The sequence below is a fragment of the Dasypus novemcinctus genome, chromosome 22 (assembly GCF_030445035.2).
Source record: "Dasypus novemcinctus isolate mDasNov1 chromosome 22, mDasNov1.1.hap2, whole genome shotgun sequence".
Lineage (NCBI taxonomy): Eukaryota > Metazoa > Chordata > Mammalia > Cingulata > Dasypodidae > Dasypus > Dasypus novemcinctus.
Window position 1 is genome coordinate 43,158,691 of NC_080694.1, and position 18,918 is coordinate 43,177,608.

Here is an 18,918-nt window from a genome sequence, read left to right on the forward strand (position 1 = left end):
CTTCAGAGAATGGCAACACCAGCCACTCAGTTTGTCAAAGCCAGATATTTACAGTTATTCTTGGTCTCTCCCTCTTTCTTACTAGTCCACATCCAAATCATAAGTAAATTCCACAGATTCTTCTCCAAACTAGCTCTTGAATTTGTCCAATTCCTTCCATCTCTACTACTATCATTAATTCGAACGATCACCATTTCTTGCCTGGACAACTTGCAAAAGCTTCCCTGCTTCCTGAACCCTCTTCAATTCATTATCTACATAGCATCTCCAAATATGAATTAGAGCATGTCAGTTTTCAGCTTAGAATTCATCTGTGGTTTGCCTTTGCTCTTGAAATAAATCCAAATTCCCCATCCTGGACTTCATGACTCTGGGCCCTGCTTGCCATGCCAACTTCATTTTATGCCATGTTTTCCTTTGCTCCTATGATCTAGTCCCTCTGGTTGTCCTTCAAATTCCTGAATCCATCATGCGCTCTGCTGCCCCAGGGCCTTTATGAATACCAAAAATAGATATTGAACTGTGTTTGTAAACTGGTCTGTTCTTTGGGGTGTAGTAGATTGTATTAGATCCAGAGATTTTGCTTTTACCTGATTAAATTTTGATTCAGGCTTTGATTGGGCCACGTCAGTAGGATGTTGAGTCCCCGCTCCGTTGGTGGGCCAGGACTCGCAGAGGAAAAGACACAGCAGAGGAGAGAGTTGGAGTTCTGTGGGTTTTTAAAAATTAATTAATTAATTAATTTCCCCTTCCCCCCACCCTGGTTGTCTGTTCTCTGTGTCTATTTGTTGCGTCTTCTTTGTCTGCTTCTGTTGTTGTCAGTGGCATGGGAATCTGTGTTTCTTTTTGTTGCGTCATCTTGCTGTGTCAGCTCTCTGTGTGGGTGGTGCCATTCTTGGGCAGGCTGCACTTTCTTTCGCGCTGGGCGGCTCTCCTTTATGGGGTGCACTTCTTGCGCGTGGGGCTCCCCTACGCAGGGGACACCCCTGTGTGGCAGGGCACTCCTTGCGTGCATCAGCACTGCGCATGGGCCAGCTCCACACGGGTCAAGGAGGCCCGGAGTTTGAACCGTGGACCTCCCATGTGGTAGACGGACGCTCTAACCACTGGGCCAAGTCTGCTTCCAGAGAGCTGGAGTTTTGATGCTAGAGGCCACGGAAGCAAATACACAGAGAAGCACATACGTGAGGTAAGCGAGGAGAGTGAAGAGTGAGAGCCTGATGGTCTACAGCTGACCTTGTGAAGCGAGCAGAACAGCTGATCCTGGAAAGAAATGAGTCCCGGGGAGAAAGAAGAGCCTTATACCAGCCTACAGCTGAGACCAGAAGAAGCTGGGACCACGGAGCCTGGAGAGGAAGAGGAAGGCCGAGCCCTCGCAGAGCCTGGCAGCCATCTTGCCCCAACGTGTGGCAACAGACTTTGGTGAGGGAAGTAGTTTACTCTTTATGGCCTTGTGACTCTAAGCTCCTACCCCAAATAAATACCCTTTATAAAAGCCAACAGAGCTCTGGTACTTTGCATCAGCACCCCTTGGGCTGATGAATACACCTCTTCATCAGCTCATCAAACTGAAGCATCCAGTAGTCTCGGCAGCCCTGCCTTACACTCCCCATCTCTGAAAGCTAATGTTAAATTAGTCAGCAAACAGTTACTAATCCATAGTATTACTAGTTGCTATTTAGTGCTAATAACATGACAGCTAGGTCCTTGAACGTTTCCTACGTCCACTCATTTCCCAGAAAACTCTTGCTTAGACTGGTTCGACAGCCCCGAAGCCTCCCGGTGCCTCCCTCAGGCGGCCCGGTCGGCAGGAATTGATCTGCCACCTTGCTCCCGGAGGACGGGCGGCTTGGGGCCCTGGCCAACACTGGGGGCGTGCCCTCCCTTCACCTGCCTCGCCTGAGGTCAGTCCCCACAGCCTGGCTTCTGAGTATTGCCCACTGCCAAGATTCTTCAGTGCCAGGTTCAACTTTCCGAAGGCCAAAGTCACACTGCCTGTGTTTTCCCCGTTGACCCAGCTCTGTCCGACCTCCTTTTGTCTCCACTGACACTTTCCAGCTGGCCCCTCCCTCCCAGTCCCTGGTCCCTGGCTCGTGGGTGCTGTGTCCCATTATTCAGTGTTTCTCAAAACATTTAGATGATTGCTGGCCTTTCCTTGATGCCCGTATTATCTGTTTACTAGTGTTCTTCACATTGCCTTGCCTTACAACAGAAACAAAAACCTATTTTGCTTTGTCTAGGCAAAAATATCCTGCAATCATAGGTTTGATGGATTATTTCTACCTTCCCCATGGCACATTAAAATAAATCCTTAACTATTAAAGTAACAAATCACTGTGGACTGCCTAGGATCACCCTCAACACTGGGGGAATATTTTTACTTACCGCATACTGGGAGCTGCGCCAGAATGGGTGTGTGTGCAAATTCCAAATGCTTTGATAGGCTGTTATTACAGAATACAGCAAATAGGTCTTTTAAAAATAAACTACAAAACTCTTCAATAAGCTACTCACACATTTTCATCTGTTTTACAAACATAATAGGAACAATATTTGTTCTCAATGGTTTTGAAATAAACATCAGCAACATTACTTTAAAATGTCTTTATTATATTTAATTAAATAACATTATCATATTTATGAAGATTAAGAAAGGAATAGTAAAACCATTTGGAAAAAAATTCGTATTCTAAGAAACCTAATCAGAAAAAATGTATTTAGTACAAGACTAATCCATTAAATACACAGCATTATTGTTAGGCTGTCTCTGTTTGGAAAACAATAATTGATGTTAAGGTATTTAGCTGATTATGAAAGAAAAAATTATTTTAAGAACTGAATTTTGTCATTGCCAAGGATTAAGAAAAAAGCATTATTATGTGTATATATATATACATATACATACACACACACACCTTGGAGATTAAATGACCAAATTATTTCCTGAAGCTATTTGAACAGGTTCTATGTGCTAAATACAATTTTATGAAATGATTCAGGAGATGATTGTAATGATTTCTTCTTGTAGCTATTTTGGCAGCCTCTAAGGACCAAATAAGGATTTGTGAAATTCCCTGGTGTGGTTTAGTGGGAAAAGGGTAGTGTGTCGACTCCTACACCCGCTAATAAGCTAAGTGAACTTGGGCTAATATTTCGTCCTCATTTGTTCATTTGAAAGAGCTACACATTCCAAACCTCCTTCAACTTACTGCAGTGCATTTATAAATGCTCGGCAAAATTTTCCCTGTACCATCTAAATATTTCCAACTGATAATGTTCTCAACTAATCAGCATTTTTACCACCATAAATATCTCTTGGCATACAAGATGAAACTCCCACGCCAACGAGAGAGTTCCCGTGTCCCTCTGCATTGCTTGTATGTGTACCAGTGTTATGATGTATGCTGGACCATCTTTCAAAAGTCCTCATTGTCATAGCCAAGGAACTGACTGACTCTGTCTGAACAATTGACTGCCAAGCCCAGCGCAGATGGATACACATCCCAAGTTTCTGCTCGGTTTGCTCTGGAGGGAGCTGTCTCTTGAGGAAGGGGCAAAGTGGATCTGATGGCCGGGTAGTCTTCTGGAACTTTCAGAGGAAGCGGCCCTGCTGGAGAGGCTGTCCTGGTGTCTGGCCCTTCTAGCTCCAGAGAGTATTCTGGATAGATGGCCACTGGGCTGTTTTCATAACTACAGCTCGCGAAGCTCTTGATGTGGCACACGTTATCGCTGTATTTCAGAGTGGGAGGCTGGTAGGCCTGGTAGGACACTTTGGTGGTGGTGGTGATGACCGTCTGTAAGGCCGGGGCACCAGGTGAGGGAACCTGCAGGTACCTGCAAGGTTGCTCTGGGTTATAATAAGGGTGAGTGGCCACGGCCTGGAACTGTCCATGGTCAGCGCTCTGCCCAAGGCCGGGCTTTCCAAGAGCTGGTTTCCAGCCACGTGGATTGCTGGTGAAATCAAAGCTCCTCTCATAGCTGCTGTGGGAATTGACGTTATACTGCAGGGGATTCAGATGAGCCCAGTCTACGTCAGTAGGGCTATCAGGAGAATCCTTATGAAGACTTGGATATGGGCTTGAAACGATGTCACCAGGGCCTGCCAGTTCATAGCTACAAGGTGACCTGGGCAAGTAGATCCTTGGGTTTGGATATTTCTGAAAGGCTGGCATTATGTCTCCCTGGAAGGTGGCTTTGTAAGCATCAGAGTTTGGGAAGGAAGGGCAAGGCTGCCCTGGAATAGGGAAACCAGTGTCAGTAATTACATCAAGCTGTTCTGGATTGTCCAGAGAAGCTAAGTTGATGAAATGTCCACGGCTGTCTTGACTCTCTCTTACCTGAAAAATGATACAAATAGAGACATACGGCATGTGAATTGTGTGGACATTCTCACCTGTAATAGCAGCAGACCAACTGAATGGAAAAAACCAAACTCCTGCTTGGTGGGTTCTGTGTCATGAACACAGCTGGCACTCATAATCTATGGGTTGCAAACTTGAGCTTGCTCAGGTGTGCACATCATGCTACTGAATGTGGAGGGCCCATCGGGGCCGGGCAGGATGGATCTGGGTTCTCCCCCATCCTACATCCATAATAGCAGAGGCTCAAGAGTACACAGACCTAAGTTTAAATTTTGGCTCTGTCTCTCACCAACCGAACAAGTTACTGAACCTCTCTGAGCCTTGACTTTTTTTTTTTTTTCTTTTTCTTTTTATTGTTGACTAAATTTAATCTTTTTTCCATTTCCAGGATGACACATCTTTTTTAATTAGAGAAGTTGTAAGGATTACCAAAAAACCTTACAGAAAGTAGAGTTCCAAAATAACCACCAATATACATCCAGTTTCCCTATTTCCCTTGTGTTTATTTGGTAACTTGTTAAATTTGTTAAAGTGTTTTGTCCATTTTTTAGTCTTTATTTTTTTTTAATGTTATATTAAAAAAAATATGAGGTTCCCATATACCCCCCACTCCCCTCATCCCATTCCTCCCATAACAGCAACCTCCTCCATCATTACGGGACATTCATTGCAATTGGTGAATATAGAAACCACCATTTGAGGTTTTTGTGCCATCAAATGTGTGAAACTCTTAGACCAGTGCCTGGCACACAGAAGTGCTCAAAGGATGTCAGTTTCTGTTATCCTTATATCAACACTCTGCTCAATATGCTTTGGTTGGAAAGCCAAACTGGACCAAATTGCCCAGAGAAATTCTATCTGTTCCTATGTAAATAACAGAAAGAGCTCTCTTCAGGATGTACTGCTAACTCACTGGTGCTATGAGCAGACAGTCGATTCTTACCATTATGTTCTGTAAAATCTTTGTAAATACTGAATTTATGAACACTGAACCACTGCCCCAGGGGAAATGCAGGGCTAGGTTCCTGCAAGCACCTTGTCACAACATTTTCTCCAACCAACCAATACATAAACTTGTTTTATGTGTGTTTTATTTAATGGAAACGTATATATATTGTTGATTCATGACATTGAACTCACAGCCAATGGCACCATAACTCACGCCTGAACGAAGCTTATCTAACACATATATTTTCTCCGTAAGGCACATCACAGCCTTCTTGTGCTTTGGAACACTAGACAGCACTTCAGCACTACTCTTGGGGTCCATTTTAAACAGCGAAATCACTCATAAAAAGCACAAAAATGTAAAAATCATGATACTAAATATACCATAAAAATGACACTTGTTTACAGCAGGAGACCTGACACAAAAGGGCAGAGCGTCAGTTGCTCTCCAGGAACGTATGTGTTGGGTGACTCTGTTTTTACCGCACTGTACCTGTCTGCAAATGACTGCATAGGTACTGTGAATATTGATTTTGGGTTACAAATACGTTTTAGTGAGTAGGTGCATTTGCAAATATGGAGTCCAGAAATAATGAAGATGGACTGTATATTTATTCCTTTATTACCAATGGATAATTGCCTTTGGGTCAAAAGGTCAGCACATACTCTGACTGTATCATTGCTTAAAGAGTTAGTGTTTTCGTTCTGTTTTTAAAGAAGAGATTAGAAACCCTATCCAGAGTGTTGACTCAATGATATTTGTTAGGGATACATAATTTTCACATAAAATCACACCTCTGTGAATAATGTGTGACCTTCACATTTCACATGATTATCAGGGTATCACGCAGTGAAAATAATACAGACCATGGCACAATGCCAGCTCTCCATTACCTCTGGTTCTCTGCTTCTCTTTTTCTGGGGTTGGTAGGAAGAGGCCATTTGTCTCTTGTTGCACTTCTTCTAGCTTCTGTTTCTGATTTACTCTCTGGTCTGGGGTGATCATGGACTCCCTTGGCCTGTGTTTTTGAAGAAATAAATCACATACTTGGTCATGCTGGGCAAAAAACCATCTCAATTATTTTTTCAAAATGGCCGAGAAGAAATACCCTTGAACTAATGTAACACAGCATCAATGATAGACATCCTCAAAGATTGCCTCCAATCCTCTCACTCTGTTAAGCCAATCAGACTATAACCTGATTTGCCATCACGCGCCCTTATAGAACACTGCAGAGGTGCTAACTCCGGTGAGCTAGGTGGGTCTCGGGGAGTTTCAACAACTATTTCTGGCCATCAGAGCTGTCTTTGGGTTGGTCCAGTGTTCCCAGGGCACACAGCAGGTGGTTGGTCTCCGTTGGGGATTGAGTCATGTCCTCCATAAAGACGGGTTCAAGTCAACCCATGTCAGTAGGTGTGGAACATTTGTAAATGGGGACCTTTGAGGAAGTTATTAGTTAAGGTGGGCACTCGTTTCCGAATAGGTTCTTCAAAGAACCTATTTAGACGAGGCCAAATTGAACCCAGCTGTGCCTTAACTCAAACAGCTGATGTCCTTTTTACAGACTTTATAAGGACTTTACTTATGGAAAAGGAAATTGGACATGGAAGCAGAAGTCTGCAGAAGGCCAGAAGCCAGCAGAAACAGATGAGGAGATGTAAGGAGAGGCTCCCCATGTGACAGAGGATGGCCAGAACACTACAGACTCTAAGGGAAAGCAAGCCTGCCAATACCTGATTTTGGATATCTCGCCTCCAAAACGGTGAGCTAATAAATCCCTGTTGTTAAGCCAACCCAGTGTGTGGTGTTTGTCAAGGCAGTCCTGGCCAAGTAAAGACAGTCCCCTACGGAAAGGATGAAAAAAGCCATCACAACCTGTGGCTTCACCCCACCCACCTGAAAAAATATCGCGTTGCCATCAAGCCGCCAGAAGTTGGTAACAGGGGTACCCGCTGTGCCCTCGGCAGGGAATCAACTCCAAAGTGGAATGACAGTTGGGGCATGCTTTTCTGCAAAACCCAGAGGAGGGGTATATTTAATAACAGCCCTTCTGGTGGAAGAAAAGTGAAGTTAGTCGGGAAGAGGGAACCTGGAGCCCAAGGCCGCCCGCCCCGCCCGGCGGCGCGCGCTCACATGCTCCGCTGCTTCAGCCGCGCCTTGTCGCAGATGGCCGGGCGCAGCTGCAGGCGGGAGCCGTCCGGGAGCGCGCAGGCGCGCGCGCACACCACCACGCCCAGGCACGATTTCTTGAGGATGTGGCCGTTGTGGTTGTTGGTGTTGCGCATGGCCCAGCCGCTCAGGTGGCGCTGCGCCTTCTTCTCGTCGCCGCGGTAGATGAAGCGCACGTAGCCGTCGGGCCACTCACAGAAGTGGTCGAAGTGGGTGGGCTCCTGCGAGGGGCGCGCGCAGGCAGGCAAGGCGGTCAGATTTATCAAGTGCAAGCTGCAGCCATTGAGCTTTACTTTCTTTTGCATGCACAATTCGAATAAAAACTATGTGTTTTAAAATCCAGACATCTAAAACCCGGAAACTATGCTCTCACAAAATCCCACTCATCCAGTTTGTCCTGCATTCTGACAACTGGGAGAATAATAACAGGAAATGCTTCATAGTGCTTAATTCTTAAATGCTTTACGCGTTTCAATTCATCTAGAGTTCACAACACAGGCAGACAATAGTTACTGTCATTTCTACCATTTACAGAAAGGAAACTGAGGGCAGAGAGGTTAGTTGACTTACCAAGGTCACACAGACTAGCGAGAGGCAGCTCTGGAGTCTGTACTCCTTACCACTATGTTATCCACTTCTTGGTGTTTTTAAATGTGGAAAATATATTCAAGTTAACTATCAAAGTGCCAGGATAAAACGTAATTGGAGTGCTCTTTCACAGAATGGCATTTAGTCTGTACATACCTTTACTTCCACCCAATGCTTCTTCTGCAAAAGCTCATGCTCTATCCAAAATCTGTTAGTCACATCAGTAGTGCTACCAGACTGTCAGTGAAGACTAGAGCAGCTTTGCCCCCACTCCCAGCCAACAGCTTTCCAAGTTAAAACGGCACTGTGTGAGCGTCAGTGGAATTGCAACACCTACACTCCAGTTCATTGGACTCACCCAGGACAACTAGCAAGGAGGTGAGGATGGACAACCACCACACCAAGGAAATGAGAGAGTCTACAAGTGCAAGCAAGAGAGTCCATCCATCAGCCATTATGGGATCAAAGCCCCCTCTCAATTAAAGATGGAGTGGGTATTACCGTCCTAGAATCCTCAGGACTGGGGAATAAAATATGGACTAGAGTGGACTTACTGGTATTCTACTGTAGACTTATTGTGATTCTAGCAATGTCATTGATGTGGAGACAGTGGCCACTGGAGGTGCTGAAGTCAGGGAGAGAGAAAAAGAGGTGTAATATGGAGGGCATTTTCGGGGCTTGGAATTGTCCTGAATGGCATTGCAAAGACAGATACAGGACATTATATATCCTGCCATAACCTTCAGAATGAAGTGGGAGAGAGTGTAAACTACAATGTAGACTATAATCCATGCTGTGTGGCAATGCTCCAAGATGTGTTCACTACATTGATGTGTTCAGCAGTGGCAATGAATGGACCACACTAATGAAAGAAGTCATTAGTGTGGGAAAAGTAGGGTGTGTGGGGAATGGGGCATATGGGAATCCCCTATATTTTTTAATGTAACATTTTATGTAATCTATGTATCTTCCAAAAATAAATTAAAATTATTTTTAAAAAAACAACAATAAACAAACAAAGGGCATTGTGTGATGTAGAACCTGTCAAGGTAAACCTGGAGAATTGGGGTGTTGGGGAGTCCAAGAACCCATGGGCATCTCCCTACCACAGTATGGGATCATCATTCTCCTCAACAAAGAACCATATGTCTGAAATAGCAACTTACCTCTAAATGACTGAGCGCAGCTTTAGTATTCACATTTGGTGGCCTAGGTACACTTCACGAATTATTTTTATTGCAACAATGTCTTTCCTGCATATAAATTTCATACAGAATTCTTATTTACTGAGCACTGACTCTTTGCAAGGTACTCTCTAGGATGTGGGGGTGCAGAGGGGGGCAGACTAGAGGCCAGGGGCTGAATCCCACCTGCTGTTTCTGTGCAGCCTGTGAGCTAAGCATGGTTTTTACACTTTTAAATGGTTGGGGGGTGGGGAATCAAAAGAAGAATTAGATGTTGTGGCACATGAAAATTATATGGAATTCAAATTTTAGTGCCCATAAAATAAAGTTTTATTGGTACACAGCCAGGGGCATTTGTTTATTGCTCATCTATAGCTGCTTGCGCATTTCACTGGCAGAGTTGAGAAGTTGGGTCAGAGACAAGAAAGCCCAAAAAACCATACTAAGCTAAGGGTTTCATATGCAGTAAGAAACCCTGCAAGATGGGGTCTTCTCTATTAAACAGAGAAGGAAGTGAAGATTATACAGATAGCTTTCCAACAGTGGCACAACTCGGAATTTAAACAGGTCTGTGGCGGATCACAGCTTTAGCAGTGTGATAGAGGCCAGGAAAGTATTGTCCCAGTGGTAAGCTATTTGCACCTCCTCTGTCCTCCCACCACCCTAGGGAAATTAGATGCTAACATTTGCACAGCAGGAGCACTCTCGGTTGGATAACTCAGATTTGCATACATCACTCATATTGTCCATTCTAAGAGTAATAAGGTTAAAAGGTGATTTTCTTTCCAATGCCACCAGGATGATGTTGAAATAATTATTAATAATCATAGGTCTTATTTAGCTTTTCTCGCAAGTGTTGTCATTGACATAAATTAATACATTGAAGGTAAGTGACAAGTGAAATACAGAATGATGAGCCCAGCTCTGAATGTGAATGTCTGTTTTAAAAGAGCACATTTTACTTTGAGGATCTCAGTAACAAGTTGACAATTTTCCAGAAGAGGCTGTTCCTTTTTGTGCTCCCCAGTAAGGTTAGTAGACTAGGTTCACATGTCTCACACCATCTAATGAGGTAGTGACCCTGAAGGTGAAGCCACAGAGACTGTATTTTTAAATCAAAACAACAGCGGAGGCTGCCAGGATTGGGTTTCATTAGCTATAAGTGTTGGCATGTACATGCACACACACACATACACACTGAAAGTGGCGGCAGACCTGGAGGAGAGTTTGAGATTGTTATCGAGTTCCCCCACGTGATGACAGGTGAGCAGCCTGAGACTAAGGCAAACTCAGGGACATTCTCAAGGTCATACAGGCAGTACACTCTCTCCCCCAGGTTAGCCAGAGCAGGGCTGGGCTTAGGAGTTCAGCCTCCAGGTCTCTTTTCTATTTCTCAGCTTGCCATGTCCCTTTTGAGTTGTTACATACCCTCCCCGCTTAGGATCCAGCTTCCAAAGGAAAAATAATTCACATTTACATAAGCAGTGTAGAAAATGCCTGGGAGATGAGCTATCTTTACATTATCTGGATGTGAGGTCTCTTAACATGCAATATTAGATTTGTTCCTTAGGTCAATTAAAGAGGACAGAAGCCAGTAAGGGATGCAATGTGCATCAGTAATTGTGGTCAATTTCGCCAAAATGAAACAGTACGACTGCCAGGCAGGCAGACTTCAAACAAACAAGCAAATCTACCACAAACATGTACATTCAAATGGGTGCTAATCCCTTTGAAAGCCTACAAAACCTTGCTAATGAATTGCTGTCCATCTGAACACTGACACATAATAGATGAATAAACACATATCTGCCATGCCATGCCTTATGCCACAACATTGTCCAACATCATCTTTGCCAATGCTTGGAGAGCCACTGTCTCCCACACCCCTCCATCTAAAAAAACTCCAATTTTTTTTTATACCTGAATCAGTAGGACCAAGCATTTTGCCCATGTCATTCCTGGACTTGGTTCCAAACTACTTTGGGCCATTAAAAAAAAAAAATCAAATTCACCCTAAAAGGATGGAGATTTCCCTGCCATTAGAGAAGTAAGCTCAGAAGTTATGTCCAAATTCCAAATTCTAGAGACTCTGTGAGAACCTTTAGCATAGTTAGAATAAATCAGGAGTCTCCAAGAAGCCGTGCTTCATCCCGGCAGCCAGTTTGAAGAAATTGCCCAAGTTGCACTTTTTGTTAAAGATTCAGGCTACCTCGACTTATGATTGTATCTCGCTGTTTTGTTCCTTGAGAAACAGTGATCTTTACATTCGGTGCGATTTTCCCTTAAGTTTCTCGTGATTGCAAAGAATGGGTAAGGGATAGGCACCTGAATTCTACCCTTAAAACCAACGCTGCTTAAAGGGGAGTGAAGGGAAGAGGGATCCTGCTCCCGCCTCGACGTGGAGCCTAATGGAAAGTTCTGGCTCACTTTCCGTGAGTTTTCCGGCGAGCGCATGGAAAGAACTGGGAGATGAAGTGGCTCTACCCTTTGAGAGTCTAGAGAAGTTGTCTCTACTTCTGAGAGCTGTCGGGTTTGATTGTGGGTGCGCTGGGGTGGGGGGTGCCGCACAGTTAAAGGACTCGGATGCCAGCTCCCCGTTCTTTGGGTGGACAGCGCCCCGCGAGCGTGCACCCCCGGCTTCGCGCACCTGCGGCATCTGCGGGTCGTTGATGTCCCAGATGAGCGTCATCCCCCGGGAGCACACACAGTCCGCCTTCCGCGCCGCGGCCGCCGGCAGCCGCCTCTGCCCTCTGGCGCTCTCCGCCCAGGATCCTGAAAGACAAAAAAAAAAAAAAAAACCCGAGAGGTGCGCTAGGTGCCTTTTTGTCTCTAAAAAGAAAGTGGCACGCGCTCGTGCGTGTCTGTGTGCGGAGATAGAGAGGGAGGGAGGAGGGAAGGAGAGAGCCGGCGCCTGCGATTCGTCCAGCGCTCCCGAAGCTGGACTGTGCGAAGCCCTGTCCCCGCCCGTGGTGCTGAAAGTTCTCCAGCCTGCCTAGATGGGGTTGGGGGGTGGGTGTTAGTGAGGAAGCTGGAAAGTCTCATTTAAGTTAAAAAGCTTGTTTTTAAACCTCTATCGACGCCCCTCCTCCGAGGTTTAGCAGAAGGCTTGGGTGGAGGCTTTCGAGGCAAGAGCCTTGACAGCCGGGCCAAGTGCAGGACAGCGCGGGAGCGGTGTCTGGCCCCCGAGGAACCGCGCCACGCCGCCCTGCTGGGGGCCGGCCCTCTTTGGACCCCTGTTCCGGGCTCTTGCTGCGGCCCCTCTGAGCCTGGGGGGGGGGGGGTGGGTGGGGGGGTGGGAAGGGGAGAGGGGAGGGGAGTTCCGCCGCCCCCAGCGGAGGGTCTCTCCAGGCGGGTAGCTCTACTTCGGCCTCTCCTCATCCTGGGCCTCAATTTCCTTTATCTTTTAAATGAGGGTTTGGGACTCGGTGAGCTCTCAGTTGTCGCCTCCTGAAACAACTCTTTAAAATTCGCCATTAAAAAATATTTCTCGAAATACCATGACAAAATCGTATTAATATTTACTCCTATTCCAGGTTAAGGAGGTTTTCTGGGACTGGAGGACCCCAGCGAGGAGGCAGAGGGCACCGTGGGCTCCCCCAGGGCCAGGGCAGAGGCCTTCTCCACCAGAGCATCTGGGCGATCGCCTGATCACCTCACCTTCCCCGGCCACCTCACCCGGGGCGCTTCCCGCGCGTGGAGGCGCCCAATAAAATAAATCGATTGGCGCTTCTTCAGTCGCTCTTTGGACCCACCAAGGGCCCTGGGCGGCTGCGAAGATGCGCTTCCAGAATTTATTCCCTGCTCGAGAAGCTTGGGTTCCCAGCCCCAGCGAAAGACGAGCCGGCCCCTGCAGGCGGATCCTTGGCAGAGGAGGATGCCCCGAACCCACGTTACCCCAAACCCGGAGACTTGCGCCCCCTGGGCCTTGGCGCCGCCGAATGCTGCGCGGGACGCGGCGGGAGGGCGCCCTTGCCAGCGCCTCTCGCAGGATTGGTCCCTCGCGCGGGCGAAAGGCGGAAAAAGCAGGCGCGCCCTCGGCACACAAAGTGCGGGAAAGCGCCTGAAGAAGCAAAGGCGCGTCCGCGCCGCGGCTCCTCCTACCTGCCGGGTCAAGGTCACAGGCAGGCTTCCTCGGAAAAGCCCAGCGAGGAGTGAGGTGCCCTTTCTAGCAGCCGGCCAATGGCTGCAGAGCAGTGGAGAGCTCCCGGGGACCAGCTTGGGGCGGAAGCCAGTGGCTACTTGTTCCAGCTTTTTTTTTTTCATGTCAGACGGATAATGTGCCTACGTCCTAACAAGGTTGCACACGCGCGCACGCGCGTGAACACCCATTCATCATGCTTATGACCCACAAAAGGAGCTAGTTTTAACCTGGACTTAGTCTGTGCACAGCCGAAAAGTCCTCGCAGAAGAAAGTGATGTCTTCGCCCACCGCCCAGCCTTCTGTCCCCCAAAGATCCCCAGGGTTTCTGGTCAGAGTCACTCTCAACTGGTCATTATGAAGGTCTGGGTGGGAACGAAGGGCTGTGTCCACTTTTCACCCAGTACTATGCCCAGACTTTGGTGTCAACCTTTGGATTACCGAAGGTTACGGCAGCGCCTTCATTCAGCGGCTTTTTGTTGTTGTGTGTTAGCAGTTCAGTTTAAAAACAAATTGGTGTTTTGTCAAATGTGATAGTTTCAGATAATTTATACTTTAAAATGTTTTTCAAATCACTTGAAAGCAGAAAATTACCTCTGAGAATGCAGAGATTAACTTCTGGTCTTATTACAAACAATGTTAGACCATTTCTTGTCTCTCTGCTTTTGGAATGTTCCTAGAAAGTCCTTACCTTCAAAAACATAAATAAATATAACCTTTTTTAATGTTAAAGGCAAAACAATTAATCATATACTTCTTCTAAATGGATTTTGGTCCAAAAAAAATGTCATAAAGCCTTCATCATATTTAGTTTCAGAAGAATGAGAGGATACATTTCAAGTTGACCTAAAATTATGTCTGGGTAAAATATGTTAGTAGAAGAATTGAATCAAAGTGGAAAGTATACTAAAATACATAAATGTTAATGTTGTCTATTTTATTATCTTTAATTTTTTTTAAGGGAGGTACTGGGAATTGAATCCAGGACCTCATTCGTGGGAAGCAGTTGCTCCACTACCGAACTAGCTACATCCGATCCCAAAGGAGAGTTGGTTTTTTTCGATTGTTTGTTTTTAGGAGGTACCCGTGATTGAACCTGGGAGGCCGGCGCTCAATCACTGAGCCACCCGCTCCGCTCTTTAATGTCTTTTGAATTTTTGAGTATACTACATCCTGGAGCTTCGAAAAATATCACCACCACCCCCCACCCCCCCCCCCCCCGCCAAATCTGAAAATAATTGAGTACAAAGTTTTCCACGTAATATTAAGAAAAGCTCAATTGTATTATATTTTCCAAAGCAATTTGCATTTAAACTGTATTTTTTGTTTTCAAAAAATTATTCTTCGTCTTTACCTCACGATTTGCAATGATTCAGAACACTGTAAATAGTCCCAGCTGTCCTGTTCTTGATGACAGTTTTTATTTTGTAATATCACATTACTCCAAAAGGAAACAAACAAGCCTTTGGCTTTCCTAAGTTTACATTAAAATAGGTAAATTAATCTAATTCTATTTACACCATATTTGCCAGGAAATGGAGATGCGGGACTTTGAAATAAGCATCGTTTTGAAAGGACCGGAGGCGCGCGCGCAGCCTGAGCTAGGAGGGGTTCTGCTTTCACTTTATGGTCTACTTTGAGATAAACAAATACCTTCCTGAAACATCAAGCCGTGAAAACCCATAGCATATAGTTGTTACAGGCCAAATCGATTTTTACGCAAGGGAGGTTTGATTTGCGGGGTTTAGTTCCTTCGTTCGTTTTAAAAGAAAACCCCAGTTTCACTTATTTTTGCCGCTGTGCGCACAAAACACACCGCCTTCCCTTAGACCTGGTGACTGGTACACACAGGCTTGTCGGCTTAAAGGAAGTGGGCAGACAACAAGCCAAGCTGGATGAAAAAAAAATATATATATATATATTTTTTTTAAATTTTGGTCTCAGTATAAGCGTGGCATTTAAAACGAAACAAAACAAAAACCTTCGTCTGGGATATCAAGAGTACAGCCGCTATTTCAGGTCCAAGTCTGATCCCTAGGGGAAGAAGTTCAATTTCGGTGCACGCGTGTATCAAAGAATCCAAAACAGCCCCCTGGGCTAAAGGAGTTGAAGGTGGAGAGAAAATTGGACCGCGCGCTTCCGAAAGGTTTGGAATTTCGCACGTAACCACTGTTGAAGGGCCTTTGTTCACACCCTTTTAATTCTCGCTTTCTCAAGGGCCTGTGTATGGAGGGTGGGACAAGACGCGCGCCCAGGTGCTCCGACCGTGGTTGCTAGGTGCTTGCACGCGTTCCTTGAGTCGCAAACGAAATTGCAATTAATTTCAGCAGCGGGGTCTTCAGTTAGCATTCCGGGAGAAGACTCGCGTCCGCAGGGGCGTGGGACCCGGAGCCGCGGGATGCAGGCGGTGAGTGTCCAGGGAGTGTCCCCGCGGTGGTCAGGCCCGGGCTCAGGCGTCCCCAGCCCCAGGCGCTCGCTCCTGGGCACAGCCTGGCGTGTTCGCCCAGGGACCCCGCGCGCGGCGCCGTCCCCTGGCGCCGAGGGACCAACCCTTCCCGCGCCCTTTGGGCACTTCAGGCTCCTTTAGGTTTTCTTTGGAGTTAATTGACAGCTTTCAGTTAGACCTCGAGCAGAATAGAAACTTCTGGTTCCTTGTTAGGAAAACACGGGAAGGGAACCGGAGGTTTCCCGTTCGCAGGCAGTGAGGTAGTTCTTTCCAAGTTGCTTGGGCTGTTTTCCCAGCCTATTTTCCAGCCCTCGTTACCCGCTTGCTCCGTAGAAGGTGCAGGCACCCAGAATTGCGATCTCAAGTGCTGGAATTTCAGCCAAGTGTCTTGCAAATTACAACCCCTAAGGCTTCCGGGAAACTAGAGGATTTGGTAGCGCCCAGGGCGCAAACTTTTCAGAGTTCATTTAGTTGAATACTCTGATGAAAAAGTTAACAAGTCTGGATCTGGGTTTTTGAATTCACTCAAAATTTCAGATTTATAAGTAAGGACGACAAAATTGTAAAATATGCTGATATTTAAGGATTTTGGTCAAATTTATATAGAAGTAGAACTGTCTAAGGCTTATTAAAAAAACTAGAGACCTTCTAAAATATTTTTTACGTGTGCTTTTCAATTAAATTGTTGGGTTGAAGTGAGCACAGGTGTTTAATACAATAATGTGTGGTTATTTAAGGTAGCCTAATGTCTTGTGAAAACAGATGGTAAACCAGGTTTACCTCTTGAAGAAGATGTGCCACAATTCACTACTCGTGTTTGGACACTTACCTTGGGTTCTTGATATTTGATCTTTGAAATTTCCTACAGTAACATTTAAAAGGTATATACATCAGAAACTTAAAGCTTAAGCACATGACTGGTCTTGAAAGATACTTTTTATTTAACTTCATTTTACAAGCTCTCCTTCTGAAAAAGGTTTATTCAGAGACTTTCCTTCTATTTATAGTCATCCGTGTAGCAGTTTGCATTTGCTTATTTTGTATAATCATTTATTCAAATGACGGTGGTTTTGCTTTTTGTGGTAGGTTGTACTGTGTCAGACAGTATTAAAGGATGGGAAGGGTTTTAAAAAGTACTATGCCTAAAATCAGTAATATGAGCAAGTTTTTTCATGAAAAAAGATAAACCTTTTTTTTTATTTTTAAAACTTGACATGCATTTCTCTGTAGGAATTTTTTTTTTTTTTAAACCACCTTTTTATTGTGCACAGAGAGAAGATCCTTTGCAGTCTGTTAAGGAAGATGATGGAAGTGGGACAGCTCAGAATGCTTTCTGGGTAAAGATCAAGTTTATTTTGAGTGTGTGTGTGTGTGTGTGTATGTATGTATGCTCTTTCTAAAGCTTCTTTACAAAGGAAGAATTAATTCATCTTTTTCATGTATCTTAGATTTATTAACAGCTTTTTTCTCTTCATAACCTAAAGTGCTAAAGAGCAAAAGTGGTTGTGACCAGCAAATAAAAAAAAAATCATTAATTATTCCCATGATTTATCCACCTTTTTGTTTTTGACATCTTAAGCACCACCCTGTCTTTCCTGGGCCACTAGCACAATTGTTCCTCCAGTTGCTCAAGCCGGAAGCAGAGGAATCTTCTTTGTGTCTTCTCTTTCCTTAACCTCCCACATCTAACTTATCACCAAGTCCTGCTAAGTTTACCTTCATCATATCCTACCAGCATCCTGGATTAAGCTCTCTTGTACCTGGTACTATTGTAGGTGTAGGTAGGACAGTACACCTGAACAAAACAAACGAAGATTCCTGCCCTCATGGAATTTAGAGGCTGGCAAAGAGAGCAATGAACAAAGTAGTAGGGAAAGAAAGAACACAGCATTGTAATGGAGAATAGTTGGGTCTGAAGGCCTCCTTGGCCTACTGCCTTAGAAAAGGTGGCCCTGGAAGAAAAAAGCTGGAGTTCTGGGGGTTGGAGGAAGTAGGTGACAAGGAGTCGGCTTGGGGAGAGTAGTCGGGCAAAGCAGTCAAGGCCTAGAACAGCCCGTGCAAAGGCCCTGAGGCAAGGAAGGGCTTGCCTTATTCTAGGACCCTTTAGCAGGGAAGTTAGGCTAAAGAAGTTATCTGATAGCACAGAGCTCTGGGACTGAGGCCAAGTATGTGGATTTATTCTGAATAGGTGAAAGCATGATCTGCTGAGTCGCATAATCTGGGTAGGAATCCCAGTTGGTGATCTCACCCAAGCTCTTGACTTTTCTCTGTCTTGGTTTTACTATCCGTGTAAAGAATCTAACTTTGCAGGGTAGTGGTGAGGTTTAAATGAGACCATCTGCAGCTCACTTAACCCATTTGGCATATAAAAAGACTCGCTATGAGGAAGCTTAATAAAGAAAGTAGTCAGTTTAAATGGAATGGTTTCAAATGTGTCCCCATTTAAACTGATACTAAAAATAAGTGAGTGTATACAGTGGAATACCTCCTTATTAAAATAATTCATATTATAATTTGGCCTGTAGGCCTTGACAGGACTTTTTAAAAAAGTAAAAATCCTGTTTTATAGTACAGATATTTAAGGACGTATCTTAGTCAACTGTATACAATTAGAAGTATGTCTTGACTAACCTTCAGGCAGAAAAGATGAATTGCATTTGTTACAGTCTAATCTGCATATTTGTCATCAACTTCCATAATTTGTAATCATTAGTTTTGAATTCCCTTTCTACTTTCTAGTCTGATCATTTTTGTCTTGTAATGAGTGATAATCTGCTTGCATTTCTTCGTGGTTTAGAATTTCCAACATTGCTGAGGATAGTCTTTTCACCTACTGGTGCCTATTAAGTGTAGTTTTCCTTGAATCAGGGATTCTCAAACTGTAGCATGCATCAGCATCACCTGGAGAGCTTGTTAACAGATTGCTGTGCCCCCTCCAGGCACCACATTTTGAGAACTCCTCTTTCAAGCTAGGAGAAACTGATTAATTTGCTACATGATTATTTACTGTTCAGGATTATAGATCTGTATCCTATTTTGACCTCCTATTACTTCTACTCTGAATTGTTATTGACAGTGATGAT

The 18,918-nt window shown here is 44.9% G+C and overlaps 2 protein-coding genes and 1 pseudogene across 2 annotated transcripts in view; 1 reads left to right on the forward strand and 2 right to left on the reverse strand.

The window, feature by feature from the left end:
• Positions 1-3,416: 3,416 nt before the first annotated feature.
• On the reverse strand, positions 3,417-15,738 carry GCM2 (glial cells missing transcription factor 2). Its single transcript, XM_058285112.1, is given in 9 exon segments — positions 3,417-4,337; positions 6,204-6,262; positions 6,265-6,328; positions 7,207-7,254; positions 7,256-7,319; positions 7,444-7,700; positions 11,899-12,023; positions 12,909-13,352; positions 15,675-15,738. Coding segments are annotated over 9 exon segments (2,046 nt in total).
• Positions 13,514-13,608, reverse strand: LOC111760118 (small nucleolar RNA U13; annotated as a pseudogene).
• Positions 15,739-15,787: 49 nt separating the features above from the next.
• The window catches only part of SYCP2L (synaptonemal complex protein 2 like), a 141,766-nt gene continuing 138,635 nt past the window's right edge, over positions 15,788-18,918 (forward strand). Inside the window, exons 1-3 of the mRNA XM_058285113.1 lie at positions 15,788-15,966; positions 16,169-16,268; positions 17,107-17,172. Of these exons, the coding sequence (XP_058141096.1) occupies positions 15,788-15,966; positions 16,169-16,268; positions 17,107-17,172 (345 nt within the window). The remainder of the gene's footprint in view (positions 15,967-16,168; positions 16,269-17,106; positions 17,173-18,918) is intronic.